General features: G+C 44.9%; 1 protein-coding gene across 5 annotated transcripts in view; it reads right to left on the bottom strand.

Annotated features, from left to right (window-relative positions):
* Positions 1-22,890, bottom strand: part of xrcc5 (X-ray repair complementing defective repair in Chinese hamster cells 5) — a 197,203-nt gene that overhangs the window by 128,160 nt on the left and 46,153 nt on the right. For all 5 annotated transcript variants that reach the window (XM_052025903.1, XM_052025913.1, XM_052025894.1 and 2 more), the window contains one exon: positions 11,712-11,834. In XM_052025903.1, the coding sequence (XP_051881863.1) occupies positions 11,712-11,834 (123 nt within the window). The remainder of the gene's footprint in view (positions 1-11,711; positions 11,835-22,890) is intronic.

Here is a 22,890-nt window from a genome sequence, read left to right as displayed (position 1 = left end):
CGTCAATAGAAGATAAAGGACGTAATGACGTTGTTGAAGAAGTCAGAAGAAGGAGAGAGAAGGGAGAGAGACACCAGCCTGCTTGTTTTCTCTATCGATGGATGAGAAACAATAACTGTGTTTGCCACTGAAATCCATGTATGGAAGTTGGAAGTAATCCGGTGGAGTTCACTTTGTTGCTGACCTGTAGAAGGAAACAGGTATTTGTGTGTGGACGACCACGGTTCGGATGCTTTTCGGGGTGAGGAAGTCACTACCGAGTAAACACTGAAGTGTCGTTTGGGTTCCATCGTGGAACATTTGGATTTCGTATGTACTCTCTCTATGTTTTTCTACATCTACATCTTATCTTCAGACAACGGTGGTTGTTGAAGAAGCCCTTGCTCATGTTACACCTTATGGCTTGCGGAACTGAACTTTAAGAACCATTCAGGAACTGGGAGTTTTGGACTTTGTCTCACACACACACACGAAGAGTTTAGTTTTGGGGTTAACGTTCGAGGTTTAACATTTTTGAATTCTAACATACTAACATTTTTATTTTACGTATTATCATAAGTAGTGATTAATAAAATAGTTTTTAACACTGAATCATGCTCAGTGTGTTTCTTTTGTTGCTGGTTTGTGACAATGGAAATTAATCTTGCTTAAAATATTAAAGAAATGTGTCATTTTTAACTTTATGCCTTTTGGAAATCAGGTCATCTTTTACTCACTTAGCTATTCACAGTAACAGAAATTTTGACTGGGGTGTCCAAACTTTTGCATGCCATTGTACATCAAGAGCAAGAGGATAAACAGGGAGAGGGTAGGACCACTCAAGGTTAGAGGGAACACATGCTTGGAAGCAGAGGTGGTGGATGAAGTCCTTGAGTACTTTGCATCAGTACTTACCAAGGAGAAGAACATGGAGGCTACAGAGATCAGTGTGGAGCATGCTAATATGCTTGGGCATTTTGAGATTAAGAGACCTGACACTACCTCCTTTAAAAGCATTAATGTGGATGTCCCCACATTATTGCTGGGGCCTTGACCAATAGCCTTGTGTCCTCTCTAGCCATAGATGAGGTTCCAGAGGACTGGTGAGTAGCTAATATTGTTCCATTATTCAAGAAAGGAAACTGGGATGATCCTGGTCACTATAGACTGGTGAGTCTCATGTCTGTGGTAGGGAAGTTACTGGAGGGAATACTTAAGGATAGGATTTATGAGCATTGGAAAACTATGGCCTAATTAAGGGCAGTCAACATGGCTTGGTGCAGGGCAAGTTGTGCCTTACTAACTTGAGTTTTTTTGACAAGGTGACGAGGGTGATTGATGAAGGTGGAGCTGTGCATGTTGTCTACATGGAAGGAGAATGGGGTTTAAAAAAAAAATCCACATGATTGAATGGTGGAGTAGACACAATGGGCCTAACGGCTTAATTCTGCTCTGACAACTTAAGAAAAAAGAACAGGAGTAGGCCATCAGTAAGATCATGGCTGATCTAGCTGTGGACCTGGGTCCACCTATCTGCCTTTTCCCCACAACCCTTAATTTCCCCTACCATGCAAAATTCTAACTGTCTTAAACATATTTTGAGGTAGCCTCTACTGCTTCACTGAGCAAAGAATTCCACAGATTCACTCCTCTCATAATGGAGTTTCTCCTCATCTGTCTTAAATCTATTCCCCAAATCTTGAGGCCATGTCCCCCAGTTCTAATCTCACCTACCAGTGGAAACAACCTTCCTGCCCCTACCTTATCTATCCCTTTCATAATTTTATGTATAGAACATAGAAAAGCTACAGCACAATTCAGGCCCTTTGGCCCACAAAGCTGTGCCGAACATGTCCCTACCCTAGAAATTACTAGGCTTACCCATAGCCCTCTAGTTTTCTCAACTCCATGTACCTATCTAACAGTGTCTTAAAAGACCCTATCGTATCCGCCTCCACCACTGTTGCCGGCAGCCTATTCCACACACTCACCACTGAGTTTAAAAAAAAGTTACCCCTGACATCTCCTCTATACCTACGAATCAGCACCTTAAACCTATGTCCTCTTGTGTCCACCATTTCAGCCCTGGGGAAAAGCCTCTGACTATCTACCCAATCAATACCTCTCATCTTGTATACCTCTCAGGTCTACCCTCATCCTGATCTTTCTAATAAGATCCCCTCTCATTCTCTGAATTCCAGCAAGTATAGTCCCAGATAACTCACTTTCTCCTCATATACTAACCCCTTCATCTCTGGAATCAATCTGGTGAACCTCCACTGCAGGGCCACCAAAGCCAGTATATCTTTCCTCAAGTAAGGAGACCAGAACTGCACACACAACTCCAGGAGCAGCATCACCAGTACCCTGTACAATTGCAGCATAACCTCCCTAATCTGAAATTCAATCCTTCTAGCAATGAAGGCCAACATTCCATTTGCCACCTTGATAACCTGTTGCACCTGCAAACCAACCCTTTGCAATTTATTCACAATCATTCTCAAGTCCCCCTACACAACAGCATGCTGCAATCTTTCACCATTTAAATAATAATCGGATCTTCTATTTTTCCTTTCAAAGTGGATGACCTTGCCTTTACCAACATTGTACTCCATCTGCCAGACCCTTGCCCACTCACTTAACCTATCTATCTCTCTGCAGACTCTCCACATCCTCTGCACAATTTGCTTTTCCACTCAATTTAGTGTCACCAACAAACTTAAGATGCACTACACTCGGTCCCCTCTTCCAAATCGTTAATGTAAATGTCTTAAGGTCATTGCTCTGCCCAACTTTCTAGCTGACATTTTCATCAACATATTTTGCACATTATTTTCTTTCATTGAAGTGTTGCACTCCCTCACTGAAGACGGTCGTTTCACTTTGAAAGAATTTCAGTCTTGTACATAATGTGTCAGTTCATATTGTAGTGTGGTATGGTAACATTTATGGAATGTTGCCCTTTTACTACACCCCCAAATATTGAAATCTCGAAAGACCTTTTTGATTAAATGTGACAATGTTTGTGTAGATCTCAATCTGTATTCATAACAAGGTTAGCAATGAAACCAGAAGAAAAAGTGCCTTCATGTTATTGTAGGAATAATTACTCCCAGTGAAGAAGTTTTTAAAAAAAAAATCTACCATATACTGCATTTTAAAATGACCAAGAAATGATACAGCACGTTGGGGGAGTAATTAGGTCATTAGTGTCAAATTGATGGGAAGCATCTACCACTACTTGTGCCTGACTTCTGAAATTTGGATCAAATTTCCCTACCAGGGGAAAGCCACAGTGACCACGTCTCTGACACTAAGCCTGGTTGTGTGGTGCACAATGGAAGGGGGAGAAGAGGAGAGCAGTAGTGATGGGGGATTCCATAGTAAGGGGGGCAGACAGGAGATTCTGTGGACATGAAAGAGACTCCTGGATGCTATGTTGCCTCCCTGGTGCCAGGGTCAGGGATGTCTCTGATCAGGTCCACAGCATTCTGAAGGGGGAGGGTGAACAACCGGAGGTCGTGGTACATATTGGTACCAATGATATAGGTAGGAAAAGAGATGAGGTCCTGAAGAGGGAATATAGGGAGTTAGATAGGAAGCAGAAAAGCAGGACCTCAATGGTAGTAATCTCTGGATTGCTGCCTGTGCCACGTGCCAGAGAAACTGGTGCAGGGGGCAGGGTTTCAGATTTGTTGATCATTGGGATCTCTTCTGGGGAAGGTATGATCTGTACAAAAGGGATGGGTTACACCTGAACTGGAGGAGGACCAATATTCTTGCGTGCAGGTTTGCTGGAACCATTGGGGAGGGTTTAAACTAGTTTGACGGGGATGGAAACCAGGGTGATAGGTCAGAGCTTGGTTCATTTACTGTACAAGTAGATGCAGAGTGTAGAAAGACTGAAGAAGGATAGGCATTTGAAAGGGCAAAATTGCAGTCAGTTGGATGGGCTGAAGTGTCTACTTCAATGCAAGAAATATCAGGAACAAGGGTGATGAACTTAAAGCGTGGGTAAGTACATGGAACTATGACATGGTGGCCATTACAGAGACTTGGCTGTCACCAGGGCAGGAATGGCTGCTGCATATTCCAGGGTTTCAATGTTTCAAAAGGGATGGAGGTAAGAGGTGGGGGAGTGGCTTTGCTGATCAGGGACAGTGTCACAGCTGTAGAAAGGGAGGATGTCCTGGAGGAATCATCCACTGAGTCAGTGTAGGAGGAAGTCAGAAACAGGAAGGGAGCAATCACTATTGGGAGTATTCTACAGACCTTCCCCCAGTAGTAGCGCAGATGCTGAGGAGCAGATCGGGAGGCAGATTTTGGAGAGGTGCAAAGATACCAGGGTTGTCATCTGTGATTTCAACTTCCCTGATATTGACTGGCACCACCTTAGAGTAAAGGGGATAGACGGGACGGAGTTTGTTCTGTGCTCTTGGAAGGATTCATGACGGTATGTGGACAGGCCGACTAGAGGAGAGGCAATACTGGACCTGGTACTAGGCAATGAGCCTGATCAGGTTTCAGATTTCTTGGTGGGAGAGCATTTTGGAGATAGTGACCATAACACCTTGACCTTTACAGTAGCCTTGGAGTGGGATAGGAGCAGACAATATGGGGAAGTATTTAACTAGGGGAGGGGGAATTATGATCCTATTCGGCAGGAACTTTGGAGCCTAAAGTGGGAACAGATGTTCTTGGGCAAATGCACAGCAGAAATGTGGAGGTTGTTTAAGGAATACTTGCATGGGGATCTGGATAGGTTTGTCTCATTGAGGCAGGGTAAGGACGGTAGAGTGAAGGAACAGTGGTTGACACAAGACATAGAATATCTTGTCAAGGGGAAGAAAGAAGCTTACCCAAGGTTCAGAAAGCATGGTTCAGACAGTACTCTGGAGCCAGGAGGGAGCTTAAGAATGGACTTAGAGCTAGAAGGGGGCATGATAAGTCATTGGCAAGTAGGATCAAGGAAAACCTAAAGGCATTCTACACGTGAAGAATAAGAGGATGCCTAGAGTGAGGGTAGGACCAATCAGGGATAGAAGAGAAAACATGTGCCTGAACTTGGAAGAGGTAGGGCAGGTCCTTAATACTTTGCTTCTGTACTCACCAGAGAGACCTTGACATTTGTGAGGGATGGCATACGACAGACTGATATGCTACAGCATGTCGCTGTGAGGAAAGAGAATGTGCTGGAACTATTGAAAAACATTAGGATAGATAAGTCACCAGGGTCGTACGGGATATATCCAAGGTTATTACGGGAAGCTAAGGGAAGAGATTGCTGTGCCTTTGGTGACTATCTTTGCATCCTCACTGGCCACAGGAGTAATGCAAGATGATTGGAGAGTTGCAAATGTCGTTCCTTTGTTTACGAAAGGAAGTAGGGATAACCCTGGGAATTACAGACCAGTGAGTCTTATGTCAGTGGTGGGTAAATTACTAGAGAAGATTCTTAGACAGGATTTATGGGCATTTAGAGAAGCATAGGCTGATTAGGGACAGTCAGCATAGCTTTGTGAGGGGCAGGTTGTGCCTCAAGCCTGATTGAATTCTTTGAGGATGTGACAAAGCACATTGAAGGTAGAGCAGTGGATGTGGTGTACATGGATTTTAGTAAGGCATGTGATAAGGTTCCTCATGGAAGGCTTATTCAGAAAGTCAGGAGGCATGGGATCCAGGGAAACTTGGCTGTGTGGATTCAGAATTGGCTTGCTCATAGAAGACAGAAGGTGGTGGTAGATGGAGCATATTCTGCCTGGCAGCCGGTGACCAGTGGTGTTCTGCAGGGATCTGTTCTGGGACTCCTGCTCTTTGTGATTTTTATAAATTACTTAGATGAGGATGTGGAATGGTGGGTTAGTAAGTTTTCTGATGATACAAAGGTTGGCGGTTTTGTGGAGAGTGCAGAAGGTAGCTGTAGATTACGACAGGATATTGACAGAATGCAGAGCTGGGCTGAGAAGTGGCAGATGGAGTTCAACCTGGATAAGTGTGAAGTGATACACTTGGGGAGATTGTATTGCCTTCAAATTCAATGTTAATGGCAGGACTCTTAGCAGTGTGGAGGAACAGAGGGATCTTGAGGTCCACGTCCATAGATCCTTCAAGATTGCAACGCAGGTCCATAGGGTTGTTAAGGTGTCTAGAGTGTTGGCCTTCAAGAGCTGCGAGATGATGCTGCAGCTCTATAGAACTCTGGTCAGACCACACTTGGAGTATTGTGCTCAGTTCTGGTCGCCTCCTTACAGAAAGGATGTGGAAGCTTTAGAGAGGGTGCACAGGAGATTTACCAGGAGGTTGCCTGGATTGGAGAGCATGTCTTATGAGGATAGGTTGAGCGAGCTTGGGCTTTTCTCTTTGGAGAGAGGATGAGAGGCATACAAGATGATAAGAGGTGTCGATTGAGTGTACAGTCAGACTTTTTCCCAGGGTGACAACAGCTAACACTAGGGGACATAATTTCAAGGTGATTGGAGGAAAGTATAAGGGGGATATCAGGGGTAAGTTTTTTAGTGGTGGGTGCATGGAACACACTGCTGGCAGAGGTTGTGGGGGCAGATATATTAGGGACATTTAAGAGTCTCAGACAGATGAATGATAAGAGAAAAACAGGGGGCTAAGTGGGAGAGAAGGGTTAGATATATCTTAGAGCAGGATAAAATGTCGGCACAACATTGTGGGCTGAAGGGCTTACACTGTGCTGTAGTGTCCTGTGTTCTCCAGGTAGTGACCTATCTGGCCAAAACCAAAAACTAATTTCTCCCCCAATATTTCTGACAACTGAATTTCTCAGGTATTCTGGTCACTTGAGTGCAATGTTAATATGCTAATCATTGAAAGTAATGTTGAATATTATGTGTAGCAGTTAGCATAATGCTATTACAGCGGCAACGACCCAGGTTCAATTCCGGCCACTGTCTGTAAGGAGTTTGTACATTCTCTCCGTGTCTGCGCGTGTTTCCTTCGGGTACTCCAGTTTCCTCCCACATTCCAAAAGACATACGGGTTTCGAACTTGTGGGCATGCAATCACAAGACAAGGGAGCAGAAGTAGGCCATTCAGCCCATCGAGTCTGCTCCAAAGAAAAGGGGGGGAAAAGAGAAATGGGGGGGGGGGTCAATGAGAGGAAAAAAACTATTCTAACCCCATTTTCTGGCCTTTTCCCCATATCCCTTGATACCTTTACTACTTAGATATCTATCTATCTATCTCCTCAAACGCCCCCAATGATCTAGCCTCCACTGCTGTACGTGGCAAGGAATTCAATAAATTCACTACCCTCTGGCTAAAGAAATTTCTTCTGTTTTAATCCTGTACCCTCTAATTCTAAGATTGTGCCCTCTGGTCCTGGACTCCCACCAAGGGAAACAGCTTGGCCACATCTACTCTGTCTAGTCCTTGCAACATTTTAAATGTTTCTAGGAAGTCCCCTCTCATTCTTCTGTACTCCAGTGAGTACAGTCCAAGAGCCGACAAACACTCATCATATGTAAGCCCTTTCATTCCAGGAATCATCCTCTTAAATTTCCTCTGAACCCTCTCCAACATCAGCACATTCTTCCTAAGATATGGGGCTCAAAACTGTACACAGTATTCCAAATGAGGCCTCACTAGTGTGCCGTAGAGCCTCATCAACACTTCCTTACTTTTATACACTATACCTCTCAAAATGAATGCCAACATAGCATTCGCTTTCTTTACCACCGATCCAACCTGGTGGTTAACATTTAGGGTGTCCTGCACGAGTACCCCCCAAGTCCCTTTGTACTTTGAATTTTCTCCCCTTCTAGATAATAATCTGCCCGTTTATTTCTGTTTCCAAAGTGTACAACTGCACATTTCTCAACATTGAATCTCATCTGCCATTTCCTTGCCCATTCTCCTAAACTATCTAGGTCTCTCTGCAACCTTCCTGTCTCAATACTCTCTACTCCTCCACCTATCTTCGTGTCATCTGTAAACTTAGCCCCAAAACCATTTACTCCACCATCCAAATCGTTAATGTACAGGGTAAAAAGAAGTGGCCCCAACACCGACCCCTGCAGAACACCACTAGTAACCAGTAGCCAATCAGAACAGGATCCTTTTATTCCCACCCTTTGCTTTCTGCCAACCAGCCAATGCTCTGCCCATTCTGTTATCCTACTTGTAATTCCATGACCTCTCATCTTATTAATCAGTCTCTTGTGCGGCACCTTGTCGAAGGCCTTTTGAAAGTCTAAATACACAACATCTACCGCCTCTCCCTTACCCACCCTACCTGTGATTTCTTCAAAAAAAACTCCAATAGGTTGGTCAAGCAGGATCTTCCCTTCATGAAACCATGTTGGCTTGGACCTATCTTGCCTTGCACCTCTAGGTATTCCATAGCCTCATCCTTGAGGATTGATTCTAATAACTTTCCCACCACCAACATCAGACTAATAGGTCTGTAATTTCCTTCCCACCTTTCTTATACAGCGGAACTACATTTGCAACCCTCCAGTCCTCCGGATCCATGCCGGAGTCTATCAATTCCTGGAAAATTATCACCAGTGTCTCCACTATCTCTAAAGCCACCTCCTTCAGAACCCGGGGATGCACCTCATCTGGTCCGGGAGACTAATCAGTCTTTAGTCCATTTAGTTTTCCTAGCACCTTCTCTCTAGTAATCTTAACTCAGTTCCATTCCTTGAGACCCCTGACTAACTGGTATATTGCTGATGTCCTCCACAGTGAAGACTGTTGCAAAATACTCATTGAGTTCCTCTGCCATCTCTTTATCATGCATTATAAGTATAAGGCTTAGTTTTTACTAGGGTTAGTATTTTTTTTATAAGTGTTTTAAAAGTTTTTAGTGGTCGAGTGGGGGCTGGACTGCGCAGGAACGGCGTGGGCAGTTTAAAAAGCCAACCGCCTATAGAGTGGCAGCGTCAGAGTGGGCAGTGGAGTGAGTGGGAGCAGAGTGTTCTGGGCTTTGGCTCAAGGGGCTTCGGCAAAAAGGGGTAAGGTAGGTGAGTAGCTGGTAGGTAGGCAAAAGTAAGATTACCTGTTATCTGTGATAAATATTTAAGTAGAATATCAGGAGGGGTAACTAAGAGGAATGGCCAGTGTGTGAGTGGCTCAGGGTAGGAGTGGAGCCTTGAGGCTTGGGCTCAAGAGGCTTTGGCGAGCAGAGGCTGAGGAAGAGCTAGCATCCTGAGAGGTAAGGCTGGTAAGTTCCTTTAAGCTAATTAAAGTCGGATTGGGCAATGAAGGCAGCAGCTAGGGCAGTTGTGTACTCCGAATACAATATGTGGGAAGTTAGGGACAGGATGCTCATCCCTGATGACTACACCTGTAAAAGGTGCATCCAGCTGCAGCTCCTGGCAAACCGTGTTAGGGAACTGGAACTGGATGAACTTCAGATCATTCGGGAGGTAGAGGCAGACATAGATAGGAGTTTCAAGGAGATAGTTACACCTAAAAGTCAGGAGGCAGGTAGCTGGGTGACTGTTAGGAAAGGGAAGGGGATTAGGCAGAAGGAGCAGAGCACCCCTGTGGCCATTCCCATCAACAGTAAGTATACTGTTCTGGATACTGCTGGTGGGGACGACCTACCAGGAACAAGTTGTAGTGGTCGAGTCTCTGGCACTGAGGCGGGATCCTCATCTCAGATGGGAGGGAAGGTAAAGAGGAGAGCAGTAGTGATAGGGGATTCGATAGTTAGGGGGACAGATAGGAGATTCTGTGGGAGATCGAGAATCCCGGATGGTCTGTTGCCTCCCTGGTGCCAGGGTCCGTGATATCTCAGATCGAGTTCTCGATATTCTCAGGAGGGAGGGTGAGCAGCCAGATGTCGTGGTCCAATAATGTGGATAGGGAAAGGGAGGAGGTCCTGCAAAGAGTTTAGAGAATTAGGTGCAAAGTTGAAGGACAGGACCTCCAAGGCTGCAATCTCAGGATTGCTACCAGTGCCACGTGCTAGTGAGGCTAGAAATAGGAGGATCATGCAGCTAAATACGTGGCTAAGGAGTTGGTGCAGAAGGGAGGGCTTCAGGTTTCTGGATAATTGGGCTTTGTTCCAGGGAAGGTGGGATCTGTTCCGAAGGGACGGTTTACACCTGAACTGGAAGGGGACTAACATACTTGCAGGTAGGTTTGCTAGTGCTGCTCTGGTGGGTTTAAACTAGATTTGCATGGGGGAGGGTAACCAGAGTGTTGGAGAAGAAAGTGAGGAGGAAAATGATCGTGTGAGGTCTGCAGGTATGGACAGAAATCAAAGGTTTGTACATGATAGTAATGTTCTCGGGTGCATCTATTTCAATGCAAGGAGTATCGTAGGTAAGGCAGATGAGCTTGGGGCGTGGATTGGCATGTGGGATTATGATATTGTTATTAGTGAGACATGGTTGAAGGAGGGGCAGGACTGGCAGCTTAATGTTCCGGGCTTCCATTGTTTCAGATGAGATAGTGGGGGAGGGATGAAAGGGGGAGGAGTGGCATTACTGGTCAGGGAACAGATCACAGCTGTGTGTAGACAGGACAGCCCAGAGGGCTCATCTACAGAGGCCATATGGGTGGAGCTGAACAACAGCAAAGGTGTGGCCACACTAATAGGGTTGTATTATAGACTGCCCAATAATCAGAGATTGGAGGAACAAATCTGTAGGGAGATAGCAGACCGATGTAAGAAACAGGAAGTTGTAATAGTTGGGGATTTTAACTTTCCACATATTGACTAGGACTCCCACACTGTGAAAGGGCTGGATGGCTTGGAATTTGTCAAATGTGTTCAGGAAGGTTTTCTAAATCAATATAGAGGTACCAATGAGAGACAATGCAATACTCGATCTCCTATTAGGGAACAAGGCAGGTCAGGTGACAGGTATGTGTAGGTGAGCATTTTGGGTCCAGTGACCATAATGCAATTAGTTTCAAGATAATTATGGATAAGGATAGGTCTGGTCCTCGAGTGGAGGTTCTAAATTGGAGAAAGGCAAATTTTGTGAAAATGAGAAAGGATCTAGGTAGGGTGGATTGGGATAAGTTATTTTCTGGCAAGGATGTGCTCAGTAAATGGAAAGCCTTCAAAGATGAAATTGAGAGTGCAGAGTTTGTATGTTCCTGTCAGGATTAAAGGAAAGGGTAACAAGCATAGGGAACCTTGGTTTTCAAGGGATATTGGTGAGCTGGTTAAGAAAGAGGTGTATAGCAGGTATAGGCAACTAGGAACAGATGAGGTACTTGAAGAGTATAGGAAATGTAAGAAAATACTAAAAGGAAATCAGGGAGGCAAAAAGACATGAGGCTGCTTTGGCAGATAATGTGAAGGTAAACCCAAAGGGTTTCTACAGGTATATTAAGAGCAAAAGGATAGTAAGAGACAGAATTGGTCCCCTAGAAGATCAGAGTGGTCGTATGTGTGGAGCCTCAGGAGATGGGGGAGGTCTTGCACAGTTTTTTTTGTATCAGTATTTACTCATGAAACTGGCATCGTGGATATGGAAGGAAGGGAAACGAGCACTAGTGTCATGGAACATATAGAGATTAAAAAGGAGGAGGTACTTGATGCTTTACAGCGAATAAAGGTAGCTAAATCCCCAGGGCCTGACAAGATTTTTCCTCTGACCTTGAGAGAGACTAGTGAAGAATGTGGAATGTTCACAAATACTAAGCATATTGCCTTTCACTTTCCATTAAGTTCTAGACCAATCTTGACAAGGATCAAGCCTACCCTAGAGCTGAAATGAATGGGGATTCGCACTCACAAGAATTGCAGTGTGATTCCAGCTCTTTTCATGTTGTCTATAATGACATCCAACTGGTCGGAACTGAAAGGACTGCTCAGATCGGTGAACACTGCAATGTGTAATTTCTCATACTTCTTCCCCCTGAAAGGCAATAACATTAAACAAATAGTAACATTCTCCTGGGCGGCACGGTAGCATTGCGGTTAGCATGACACTATTACAGCGCCAGCGATCGGGGTTCAATTCCCATCGCTGTCTATAAGGAGTTTGTATGTTCTCCCATGTCTGTGTGGGTTTCCTCCAGGTGCTCTGGTTTCCTCCCACATTGCAAAGACATACAGGTAGGTTAATTTGGGTTTAAAATGGGCAGCGCGGACTCGTTGGGCCAGAAGGGCCTGTTACCATGCTGTAAATAAAATTTAATTTTAATTTAATATTATTCCAGAGCCAGTGGTGGGAGAGCCAAAATTCTCAACATAACTGCTTTGTATAAAATCCAAAAATTAAACGGCTCTAAGTGGCTGAAAACATAGTCACCAATGAGAACGTAGCAAATAGGAGCTGAAGTAGACCATTTGGCCCTTTGAGTACACTCTGCTATTCATCAAGACACATCTTGTAGAACAGCACAAGAACAGGCCCTTCAGCCCATAATGTGCCAAACTAATTAAGCTCATGACACTGAAATACACTAATCCATTCTGCCCACACATGGTTCATATCCCTCCATTCTGCATATTGATGTGCCTATCTAAGAGCCTCTTATAGAACATAGGACATTACAGCACAGTACAGGCCCTTCAGCCCATGATGTTGGGCTGACATTTTACCTTGCTCTAATATCTATGTAACTCTTCCTCCCACATAGCCACATGAATAAGAGAAATGGAGGGCTATCTAAGAGTCTCTTAAAGGTCCCTAATGTATCTGCCCCCACAACCTCTGCCGACAGGACATTCCACACACCCACCACTCTGCAAAAAAAACATACCTCTGACATCCCCCTTATACCTTGGTCCAATCACCTTAAAACTTACCTTCACTATCCCAAATCCCTTGATTCCCTTAACATCCAGCAATCTATCAATCACTATTTTGAATGAACTCAATGATTGAGACTCCATGACTGCCTGGATGAGAAAACTACCAAGATTCACCATCCTCTGCATAAAGAAATTTCTCTTCAATCAATCCTAAATGATGACAGAATGATGAAGGATGACAGGAGGAAAGGTAGGACCAATTAGACACAGGTGGGAAAATGTGCCTGGAAGCTGTGGAAGTGGATGAGTTCCTCAATGAATACTTTTCAGTATTCACAAAGGAGAGGGGCCTTGACACTGAGGACAGTGTTGGTAAGGCTAATGTTCGAGAGCATCTTAATATCAAGAGGATGTGTTGGAACTTAGAAAATATTAGGACAGATGTATAGAACATCTATATTACAAGAGAAATTGAGTACAAAAGCAAAGAGATTCTTTTGCATTTGTACAGGGCCCTGGTGAGACCACTCCTGGAGTATTGTGTACAGTTTTGGTCTCCAGGGTTAAGGAAGGATATCCTGGCTATAGAGGGCGTGCAGCGTAGGTTTACGAGGTTAATTCCGGGGAGGTCGGGACTGTCTTATGCTGAGAGGTTGGAGAGACTGGGATTGTACACGCTGGAATTGAGAAGATTGAAAGGGGATCTGATTGAAACATACAGGATTATTAAGGGATTGGACAAGATAGACAGAAAATATGTTCCAGATGTTGGGGAAGTCCAGGACCAGGGGGCATGATTTAAGAATAAGGGCTAGGCCATTTAGGACAGAGGTGAGGAAAAACTTCTCCCAGAGGGTTGTGAATTTGTGGCATGCACTGCCTCAGGGCAGTGGAGGCCAATTCTCTGGGCACTTTCAAGAAGGAGCTAGATAGGTTTCTTATACATAGGGGAATCAAGGGATATGGGGACAAGGCAGGAACAGGATATTGATTGTTGAGGATCAGCCATGATCTCAAAATGGTGGTGTAGACTCGAAGGGCCGAATGGTCTACTTCTGCTCCTATTGTCTATAAGTCCCCAGAAACTGACAGAATATTCCTCAGGTGCTCTGTGAGGCGAGGGGAGGAGATTGTTGAACCTTTGACTAGGATCTTTGAGTCCTCGTTGTCCACGGGAATGGTATTGGAGGATGGCAGATGTTGTCCCCTTATTCAAAAAAAAGTAGTATAAATAGTTCAGGGAATTATAGACCAGTGAGCCTTGCGTCAGTGGTGGGCAAGCTGTTGGTAAAGATTCTTAGAGATAGGATCTATGGGCATCTAGAGAATCATGGTCTGATTAGGGACAGCCAGCATAGCTTTGAAGGGCAGATCGTGTCTCACAAGCCTGATAGGGTTCTTTGAGGAGGTGACCAGACAGATTGAGGGTAGTGCAGTAGATGTGGTCTACATGGATTTTACTAAGGCATTTGACAAGATTCCACATGGTAGGCTTCTTCAGAAGGTCAGAGGGTATGGGATCCAGGGAAGCTTGGCCATGTGGATTCAGAATTGGCTTGCCTGTAGAAAGCAGAGGGTTGTGGTGGAGGGAGTGAATTCAGATTGGAGGGCTGTGACTAGCAGTGTCCCACAAGGATCTGTTCTGAGACATCTGCTTTTCGTGATTTTTACTAATGACTTGGAAGAGGGGGTAGAAGGGTGGGTTAGCAAGTTTGCAGACGACACCAAGGATCGTGGTGGTGTGGATAGTACAGAGTATTGTCAAAGATTGCAGAGGGACATTGATAGGATGCAGAGCTGGGCTGAGAAGTGGCAGATGGAGTTCAATCGGGAGAAGTGTGAGGTGCTATACTTTGGATGGACAAACTCAAAGGCAGAGTACAAAGTTAATGGCAGAATTCTGGGTTGTGTGAAGGAGCAGAGGGATCTGGTGGGGGAGGGGGTCCATATTGGTATTGGTTTACTATTGTCACTTGTACTGAGGTACAGTGAAAAGCTTGTCTTACAAACCGATCGTACAGGTCAATTCATTACAGTGCAGTTACATTGAGTTAGTACAGAGTGCATTGATGTAGTACAGGTAAAAACAGTAATAATACAGAGTAAAGTGTCCCAGCTACAGAGAGTGCAGTGCAATAAGGTGCAAGGTCACAACAAGGTAGATCATGAGGTCATAGTCCATCTCATTGTATAACAGAACCAGTCCATAGTCTTATCACAGTGGGGTAGAAGTTGTCCTTGAGTCTGGTGGTATCTTCTGCCCGATGGAAGAGGAGAGAAGAGAGAATGTCCCAGGTGGGTGGGATCTTTGATTATGCTGGCTGCTACACCAAGACAATGAGAGTCCAAGGAGGGGAGGCTGGTGTCTGTGATGCGCTGGGCTGTGTCCACAACTCTCTGCAGCTTCTTGCGGTCCTGGGCAGAGCTGTTGCCGTAGCAAGCCGTGATACATCCAGATTGGACACTTTCTATGGGGCATCAGTAAAAGTTGGTGAGAGTCAAAGGGGACAAACCAAATTTCTTTAGCCTCCTGAGGAAGTAGAGGTGCTGGTGAGCTTTCTTGGCTGTGGCATCTACGTGACTTGACCAGGACAGGCTGTTGATGTTCACAACCAGGAACTTGAAACTCTCAACCCTCTCGACCTCAGCACCATTGATGTAGACAGGTGCCTGTACACTGCCCCCTTTCCTGAAGTTGATGACCAGCTCTTTTGTTTACTTGACACTGAGGGAAAGGTTGTTGTCACAAGTCCCTGAAAGTTGCCTCACAGGTGGATAGGGTAGTTAAGAAAGCTGATGGCATGTTAGCATTCATAAGTCGTGGGATTGAGTTTAAGAGCCACGAGGTAATGATACAGCTCTACAAAACTCTGATTAGACCACACTTGGAGTACTGTGTCCAGTTCTGGTCGCCTCATTATAGGAAGGATGTGGAAGCGTTGGAAAGGGTGCAGAGGAGATTTACCAGGATGCTGCCTGGTTTAGAGAGTATGGATTATGAGGAGAGACTAAGGGAGCTATGGCTTTACTCTTTGGAGAAAAGGAGGATGAGAGGAGACATGATAGAGGTATACAAAATAGTAAGAGGAATAGATAGAGTGGACAGCCAGTGCCTCTTTCCCAGGGTACCAATGCTCAATACAAGAGGGCATGGCCTTAAAGTAATGGGTGGGGAGATATCAGAGGAAGGTTTTTTACCCAGAGTAGTTGGGGCATGAAATATGTTGCCTGGGGCAGTGATGGAGGCAGGTACATTGGTCAAATTCAAGAGATTACTAGATATGCACATGGAGGAATTTAAAATAGAGGGATATGTTGGGGGGAAGGGCTTAGTCTTAGGCGAGGTTTAAAGGTCGGCACAACATTGTGGGCCGAAGGGCCTATATTGTCCTGTACTGTTCTGATTCTATGAAGTGTCCTATGCTTTTTTTCTGAGACTCTGGCTCCTGGTTCTGATCTACTCACCTAGGAGAACCATCCTCCCTGCCTCCAGCCTGCTGAACCCTGTAAGAGTTTTATAAGTGTCAATGACATCTTCTAAACCCAAGGGAATCCAGAAGGGACTGTTGAGATTGGTGAACACTGCAATATACAATTTTTCATACTTCATTTCCCTATTTTACTCCATCTCCTCGTACAGAAAACCTGTCATCTTGGAACCTGTTGAATGAGTCTTTACTCTGCTCTCATTCTGTTTTTTGCTTTCACGTTCCCTCTCATATTACTACATTCAGCCTTAGTCTCAGAGTTACTCATCTGGCAAACACCTTTTCTGTCATTATCTTCTCCATCTTTCTCATCCAGAGAGCTCTGCCTTCAATTCACTTATCCTTTTTTGTGGGAATGTAGCTAGTCAGTATCTGGCAGGAGAGCATGGACGAGTTCTGCCAAAGGGCCTCTTTCCGTGGTTTATAGCTCTGACTCCATAAAATATCCTTGGCAAGATTAAGGAGAACTCCAGGACATTCTATAAGTATCGGGAGTGAGAGGCGAGCAATCGGAATCAGCCGAGGCTTCCAAAAAGTTTTTTCTAACAGTTCGGGGATAGACTGCGCAGCCGCATGACGTCAGTTGGCAGCGCGCAAACTGTTTAGAAAGAAGACCACCATATCCAGCGGGCAGCATTCGGAGCGGGCGGCTGAGTGAGAGGTAGCAGTGATTGGGCTTTGGCCGTAATGGGGCAAGGCGAGGAAGGTGATTTGAGGAAAGGAAGTAGTATGAGTGTGGTTTCCTGTGCTTGGTGTTGGATGTGGGAGGTCCTGGAGTCTCCCAGCCTCCAGGACTGCCACATCTGCACCTGGTGTGTCAAGCTGCAGCTCCTAAGGGACCGTGTTACAGACCTGGAGATGCAGCTTGATGACTTTCGTATGGTCAGAGAATGAGGAGGTGATAGGAGTTATAGGCAGGTGGTTACACCGGGGCCACAGGAGACAGGCAAGTGGGTCAACAACAAGAGGGGGAAGGGCAAGAGAGGTACTAGCAAGTACTCCTGTGGCTGTACCCCTTGACAATAGGTACTCCTGTTTGAGTACTGTTGGGGGAGACAGCCTACCTGGGGGAAGCAACAGTGGCAGTGCCTCTGGCACAGAATCAGGCCCTGTGGCTCAGAAGGGGAGGGAAAGAAGAGGGCAGTAGTGATAGGGGACTCTCTAGTTAGGGGGGCAGCCAGGCAATTCTGTGGATGCAGGAAGAAAACTTGGAAGGTAGTTTGCCTCCCAGGTGCCAGGGTCCAGGATGTTTCAGATCACGTCCAAGATATCCTGCAGAGGAAGGGAACAGCCAGAGGTTGAGGTACATATTGGTACTGATGACATAGGTAGGAAAAGGGATGAGGTCCTGAAAAAGACTATAGGGAGTTAGGAAGGAAGTTGAGAAGCAGGACCACAAAGGTAGTAATTTCGGGATTACTGCCTGTGCCACATGACACTGAGTATAGGAATGGAATGAGGTGGAGGTTAAATGTGTGGCTGAGGGATTGGAGTAAGGGGCAGGGATTCAGATTTCTGGATAATTGGGGCCTCTTTTCGGGCAGGTATAACCTGTACAAAAAGGACGGGTTACACTTGAATCCCAGGGGGACCAATATCCTGGCGGGGAGGTTTGCTAAGGCTACTGGGGAGAGTTTAAACTAGAATTGTTGGGAGGGTTCCAAACTGGAGAGACTGGGGAAGAGGTGTTTCTCTCACAAACAGAAAGCTTGTAGACAGTACGAGAGGGAGGATAGGAAGGTGATAGAGAAGAGACGTGCTCAGACCGACAGTTTGAGATGTGTCTATTTTAACGCAAGGAGTATTGTGAACAAGGCGGATGAGCTTGGAGCATGGATCAGTACTTGGAGCTATGATGTGGTGGCCATTATGGAGACTTGGATGGCTCAGGGACAGGAACGGTTACTTCAAGTGCCAGGTTTTAGATTTTTCAGAAAGGACAGGGAAGGGGGCAAAAGAGGAGAGGGAGTGTCACGGCTGCAGAAAAGGTGGACGTTATGGAGGGACTGTCTACAGAGTCTCTGTGGGTGGAGGTTAGGAACAGGAAGGGCTCAATAACTTTACTGGGTGTTTTTTATAGGCTGCCCAATAGTAACAGGGATATCGAGGAGCAGAAAGGGAAACAGATCGTACAAAGGAGTGATAATAAGAGTTGTTGTGATGGGAGATTTTAATTTCCCAAATATTGATTTGCATCTCCATACAGCAAGGGGCCTAGAAGGGGTGGAGTTTAAGTGTGTTCAGGAAGGATTCTTGACACAATATGTAGATAAGTGTACAAGAGGAGAAGCTGTGCTTGATTTGGTATTAGGAAATGAACTTGGTCAAGTGTCCGATCTCTCAGTGCGAGAGCATTTTGGAGATAGTGATCATAATTTTATCTCCTTTACAATAGCATTGGAGAGATAGGAAGACAGACGAGAAAGGTGTTTAGTCGGAGTAAAGGGAATTGAGGCTCTCAGGCAAGAAATTGGAAGCTTAAATTGGGAACAGATGTTCTCAGGGAAAAGTACAGAAGAAATGTGGCAAATATTCAGGGGATATTTGTGTGGAGTTCTGCATAGGCATGTTCCAATGAGACAAAGTTACAATAGGATACAGGAACAGTGGTGTACAAAGGCTGTAATAAATCTAGTCAAAGGAAAAGAAAAGCTTACAAAAGGTACAGAGAGCTAGGTAATGTTAGAGATCTGGAAGAGTATAAGGCTAATGGGAAGGAGCTTAAGGAGATTAGGAGAGCCAGAAGGGGGCATGAGAAGGCCTTGGCAGGCAGGATTAAGGAAAACCCCAAGGCATTCTAGAAGTATGTGAAGAGCAAGAGGATAAGATGCAAAAGAATAGGACCTATCAAGTGCAACAATATAAGAGCCCTTTATTAGTCACACGTACATCGAAACACACAGTGAAATACATCTTTTTGCATAGTGTTCTGGGGGCAGCCCACAAGTGTTGCCACACTTCCGGCACCAACAGAGCATGCCCACAACTTCCTAGCCCATGTGTCTTATTAACATTTATACGTGGCTCGCTGTGTTTCTAGGTTGCTGGTACATAACAGGAGAGCCAGAAGGGGCATTGAGAAGGCCTTGGTGTGCAGGATTAATGTAAACCCCAAGGCATTTTACAGTATGTGAAGAGCAAGAGGATGAGATGTGAAAGAATAGGACCCATCAAGTGCAACAGTAGGAAAGTGTCTGTGGATCCAGAGGAAATGGCAGAGGTACTTAATGACCACTTTACATCAGTATTCACTACGGAAAAGGATCTTCGTGATTGTAGTGATGACTTGCAGCAGACTGAAAAGCTTGAGCATGTAGATATTAAGAAAGAGGATGTGCTGGAGCTTTTGGAAAGCATCAAGTTGGATAAGTTGCTGGCACCGGATGAGATGTACCCCAGGCTACTGTGGGAGGTGAGGGAGGAGATTGCAGAGCCTCAGGCGATGATCTTTGCATCATCAATGGGGACAGGACAGGTTCTGGAGAATTGGAGGGTTGCAGATGTTGTTCCTTTACTCTTCTAGAGTAGAGATAGCCCAGGAAATTATAGACCAGTGAGTATTACTTTAGTGGTTGGTAAGTTGATGAAGAAGATCCTGAGAGGTATTCCGAAAGGCCTCTATTGTGCTGTAGATTTTCTATGTTTCTAAACTGATCCCTCTGTATCCTTTGGCAATCTTCTATGCAATGCCACCAAACTTCATGCTGTCTGCAGACTCGCTCATCCTACCATATTTTCATCCAAGTCATATACACATACATACACACATATATATGACAAACAACAGAGGTGCCAGTACAGATTCCTGTGGAGGAACACCAATCAGATCTCCATCCAGAATAAGACCCATCCACTGCTACCCTGAATTCCATGGGCAAGCCAACTTTGGATCCAATCAGCCAAGTCATTGTGGATCCCATGCATCCTAATTTTCTGAATGACCCTACCATGCAGGACCTCATTGAATGTCTTATTGAAATCCATATCTGCAACATCCACTGCTCTACCTCCATCAACTCCATGAAGGAGGAATACAAGGCATTAGGGAGAAGGTTGAAAAGTAGGACCTCAAGGGTAGTAATCTCAGGACTACTACCCGTGTCGCGTATCAATGACAGGAAGAATAGAAAGCTCTGGCAGTTAAATGCGTGGCTGAATGACTGGTGCAAGGGGCAGGGCTTCAGATTCTTGGATACCTGGGACCTTTTTTGGGGGAGGCAAGACCTATTTGCTAAGGATGGGTTGCATCTAAACTCCAAAGGGTCCAATATCCTGGCGGGAATGTTTAATTTAGTTGTAGGGGAGGGTTTAAACTGATCTGGCAGGGGGATGGTAACCAGGATGCTAGGTTACAAGATGCTAAGGTGAGGGAGAAAGTGTATAGAAACGAATCCATTGAGGATGGCAAGAATGACAGGCAGGTGATAAGTCAGGATAATTTACTGAATAATAGAAGTACAACAAATTCGGATGTTAGGATACAGAATGTTAGGATCGGGGATGAGGATATTCGGATACCGAATGTTAGGATAGGGGATGAGGTCTACACGAACATGTCTAAGATAGTAGGTAGCGAAGATAGTAAGAAGGATGGACAGGTAGAAAGTCAGGATAATCTGCTGATCAATAGAGGTACAATAAAATCAATAGCAGATACCAGTCTAAACATACTATATTTAAATGCACGTAGCATCAGGAATAAAGTAGATGACCTAGTGGCACAACTACAGGTTAATAAATATGACATCGTTGCAATCACTGAGTCGTGGCTTCATGATGGATGTGATTGGGAACTGAATGTCAAGGGGTATACAGTATATAGGAAGGATAGGAGGGTAGGCAGAGGGGGAGGTGTGGCCATGATGGTTAGTAGCGATATAAAATCAATAGAAAGGAAGGACATTGGGTCAGAGGAGGTGGAATCCTTATGGGTGGAGCTGAGAAATAGCAAGGGTAAAAGAACAATAATAGCAGTCATATATAGGCCCCCGAACAGCAGTCAGGAAGTGGACCATAAATTGCAGATTGAGATAGAAAAAGCATGTCAGAGTGACAATGTGAAGATAATTATGGGGGATTTTAACATGAAGGTGGACTGGGAAATGCAGCAAGGTGGTAGTACTCAGGAGAGTGAGTTTGTGGAATGTCTAAGGGATGTTTTTCTGGAGCAACTTATTGAGGAGCCCACCAGGGGATCGGCTGTTTTGGATTGGGTGCTGTGTAGTGAACCCGAGGTGATTAGGGAACTAAAGGTAAAGGAACCACTGGGAACAAGTGATCACAATATGATTGAGTTTAGTTTCAAGTTTGAGAAGGAGAAGCTGATAACTGGTGTATCGATATTTCAGTGGAATAAGGGAAATTACAAAGGTATGAGAGATGAGTTGGCCCAAATTGATTGGAGGAGTAAGTTAGCTGAAGGGACGGCAGAGGAAAAATGGAAGAAATTTCTACAGGAAATAAGGACAATGCAGGACAGATATATTCCAAGAAAAAAGAAGGTTTTGAATGGAAAAAAGGCACAGATGTGGATAACGAGGGAGGTGAAGGATAAAATAAAAGCAAAAGGGGCGGCGTACAAAGTAGCAAAAATTAGTGGGAAAACAGAAGATTGGAACAATTTTAAAAATCTGCAGAGAGAAACTAAGAAGGTCATTAGGAAAGCAAAGATGAGTTACGAAAGGAAGCTGGCGGACAACATTCGGAAGGATTAAGAGTTTTTTTAAATACATAAGGAATAAAAGAGACACGGGTTGACATAGGACCAATTGATAACGGTGCAGGAGGTATTATAATGGATGATAGTGAGATGGCAAGGGAATTGAATGAATATTTTGCATCGGTCTTCACCGTGGAGGACATAAGCAATGTGCCCATTAGTCAGGAGTCTCACGAATTGGAGCTGAGTTCAATTGAGATTAATAGGGAGAAGGTGCTTGGAAAACTAAAGGGGCTTAAGGCTGATAAGTCTCCCGGACCAGATGAGGTGCATCCCCGGGTTCTGAAGGAGGTGGCTGTGGAGATAGCGGAGGCGTTGGCGATTATTTTTCAGGAATCGATAGATTCTGGCATGGTTCCGGAGGACTGGAGGGTAGCGAATGTAGTTCTGTTGTATAAGAAAGGTGGGAGGCAGCACAAGGGCAATTACAGACCTATTAGTCTGACGTCAGTGGTGGGAAAATTATTGGAGTCTATCCTCAAGGAGGAGGTTACCGAATACCTAGAGGCGCAAGGCAAGATAGGACCTAGTCAACATGGTTTTGTGAAGGGGAGGTCCTGTCTGACCAACCTATTGGAGTTTTTTGAAGAAATCACAGGTAGGGTGGATAAGGGAGAGGCGGTAGATGTTGTGTATTTAGACTTTCAAAAGGCCTTCGATAAGGTGCTGCACAAGAGACTGATTAATAAGATGAGAGGTCATGGAATTATGGGCAGGGTAGCAAAATGGGTGGAGAATTGGCTGGTTGGCAGGAAGCAAAGGGTGGAAATAAAAGGATCTAGTTCTGGTTGGTTACCGGTTACTAGTGGTGTGCCGCAAGGGTCGGTGTTGGGGCCTCTCCTTTTTACCTTGTACATCAATGATTTGGATGATGGAATAAATGGTTGTGTGGCTAAGTTTGCGGATGACACCAAGATAAGTGGAGGAGTAGGGAGCATAGAGGAAATAGAAAGAATGCAGAGGGACCTAGACAGTTCAGGAGAATGGGCAAGGAAATGGCAGATGAG

This window comes from Pristis pectinata, chromosome 1, assembly GCF_009764475.1.
Source record: "Pristis pectinata isolate sPriPec2 chromosome 1, sPriPec2.1.pri, whole genome shotgun sequence".
NCBI lineage: Eukaryota > Metazoa > Chordata > Chondrichthyes > Rhinopristiformes > Pristidae > Pristis > Pristis pectinata.
The sequence above is the reverse complement of the archived record's forward strand: the minus strand, read 5'-3'. Positions and strand labels throughout refer to the sequence as shown.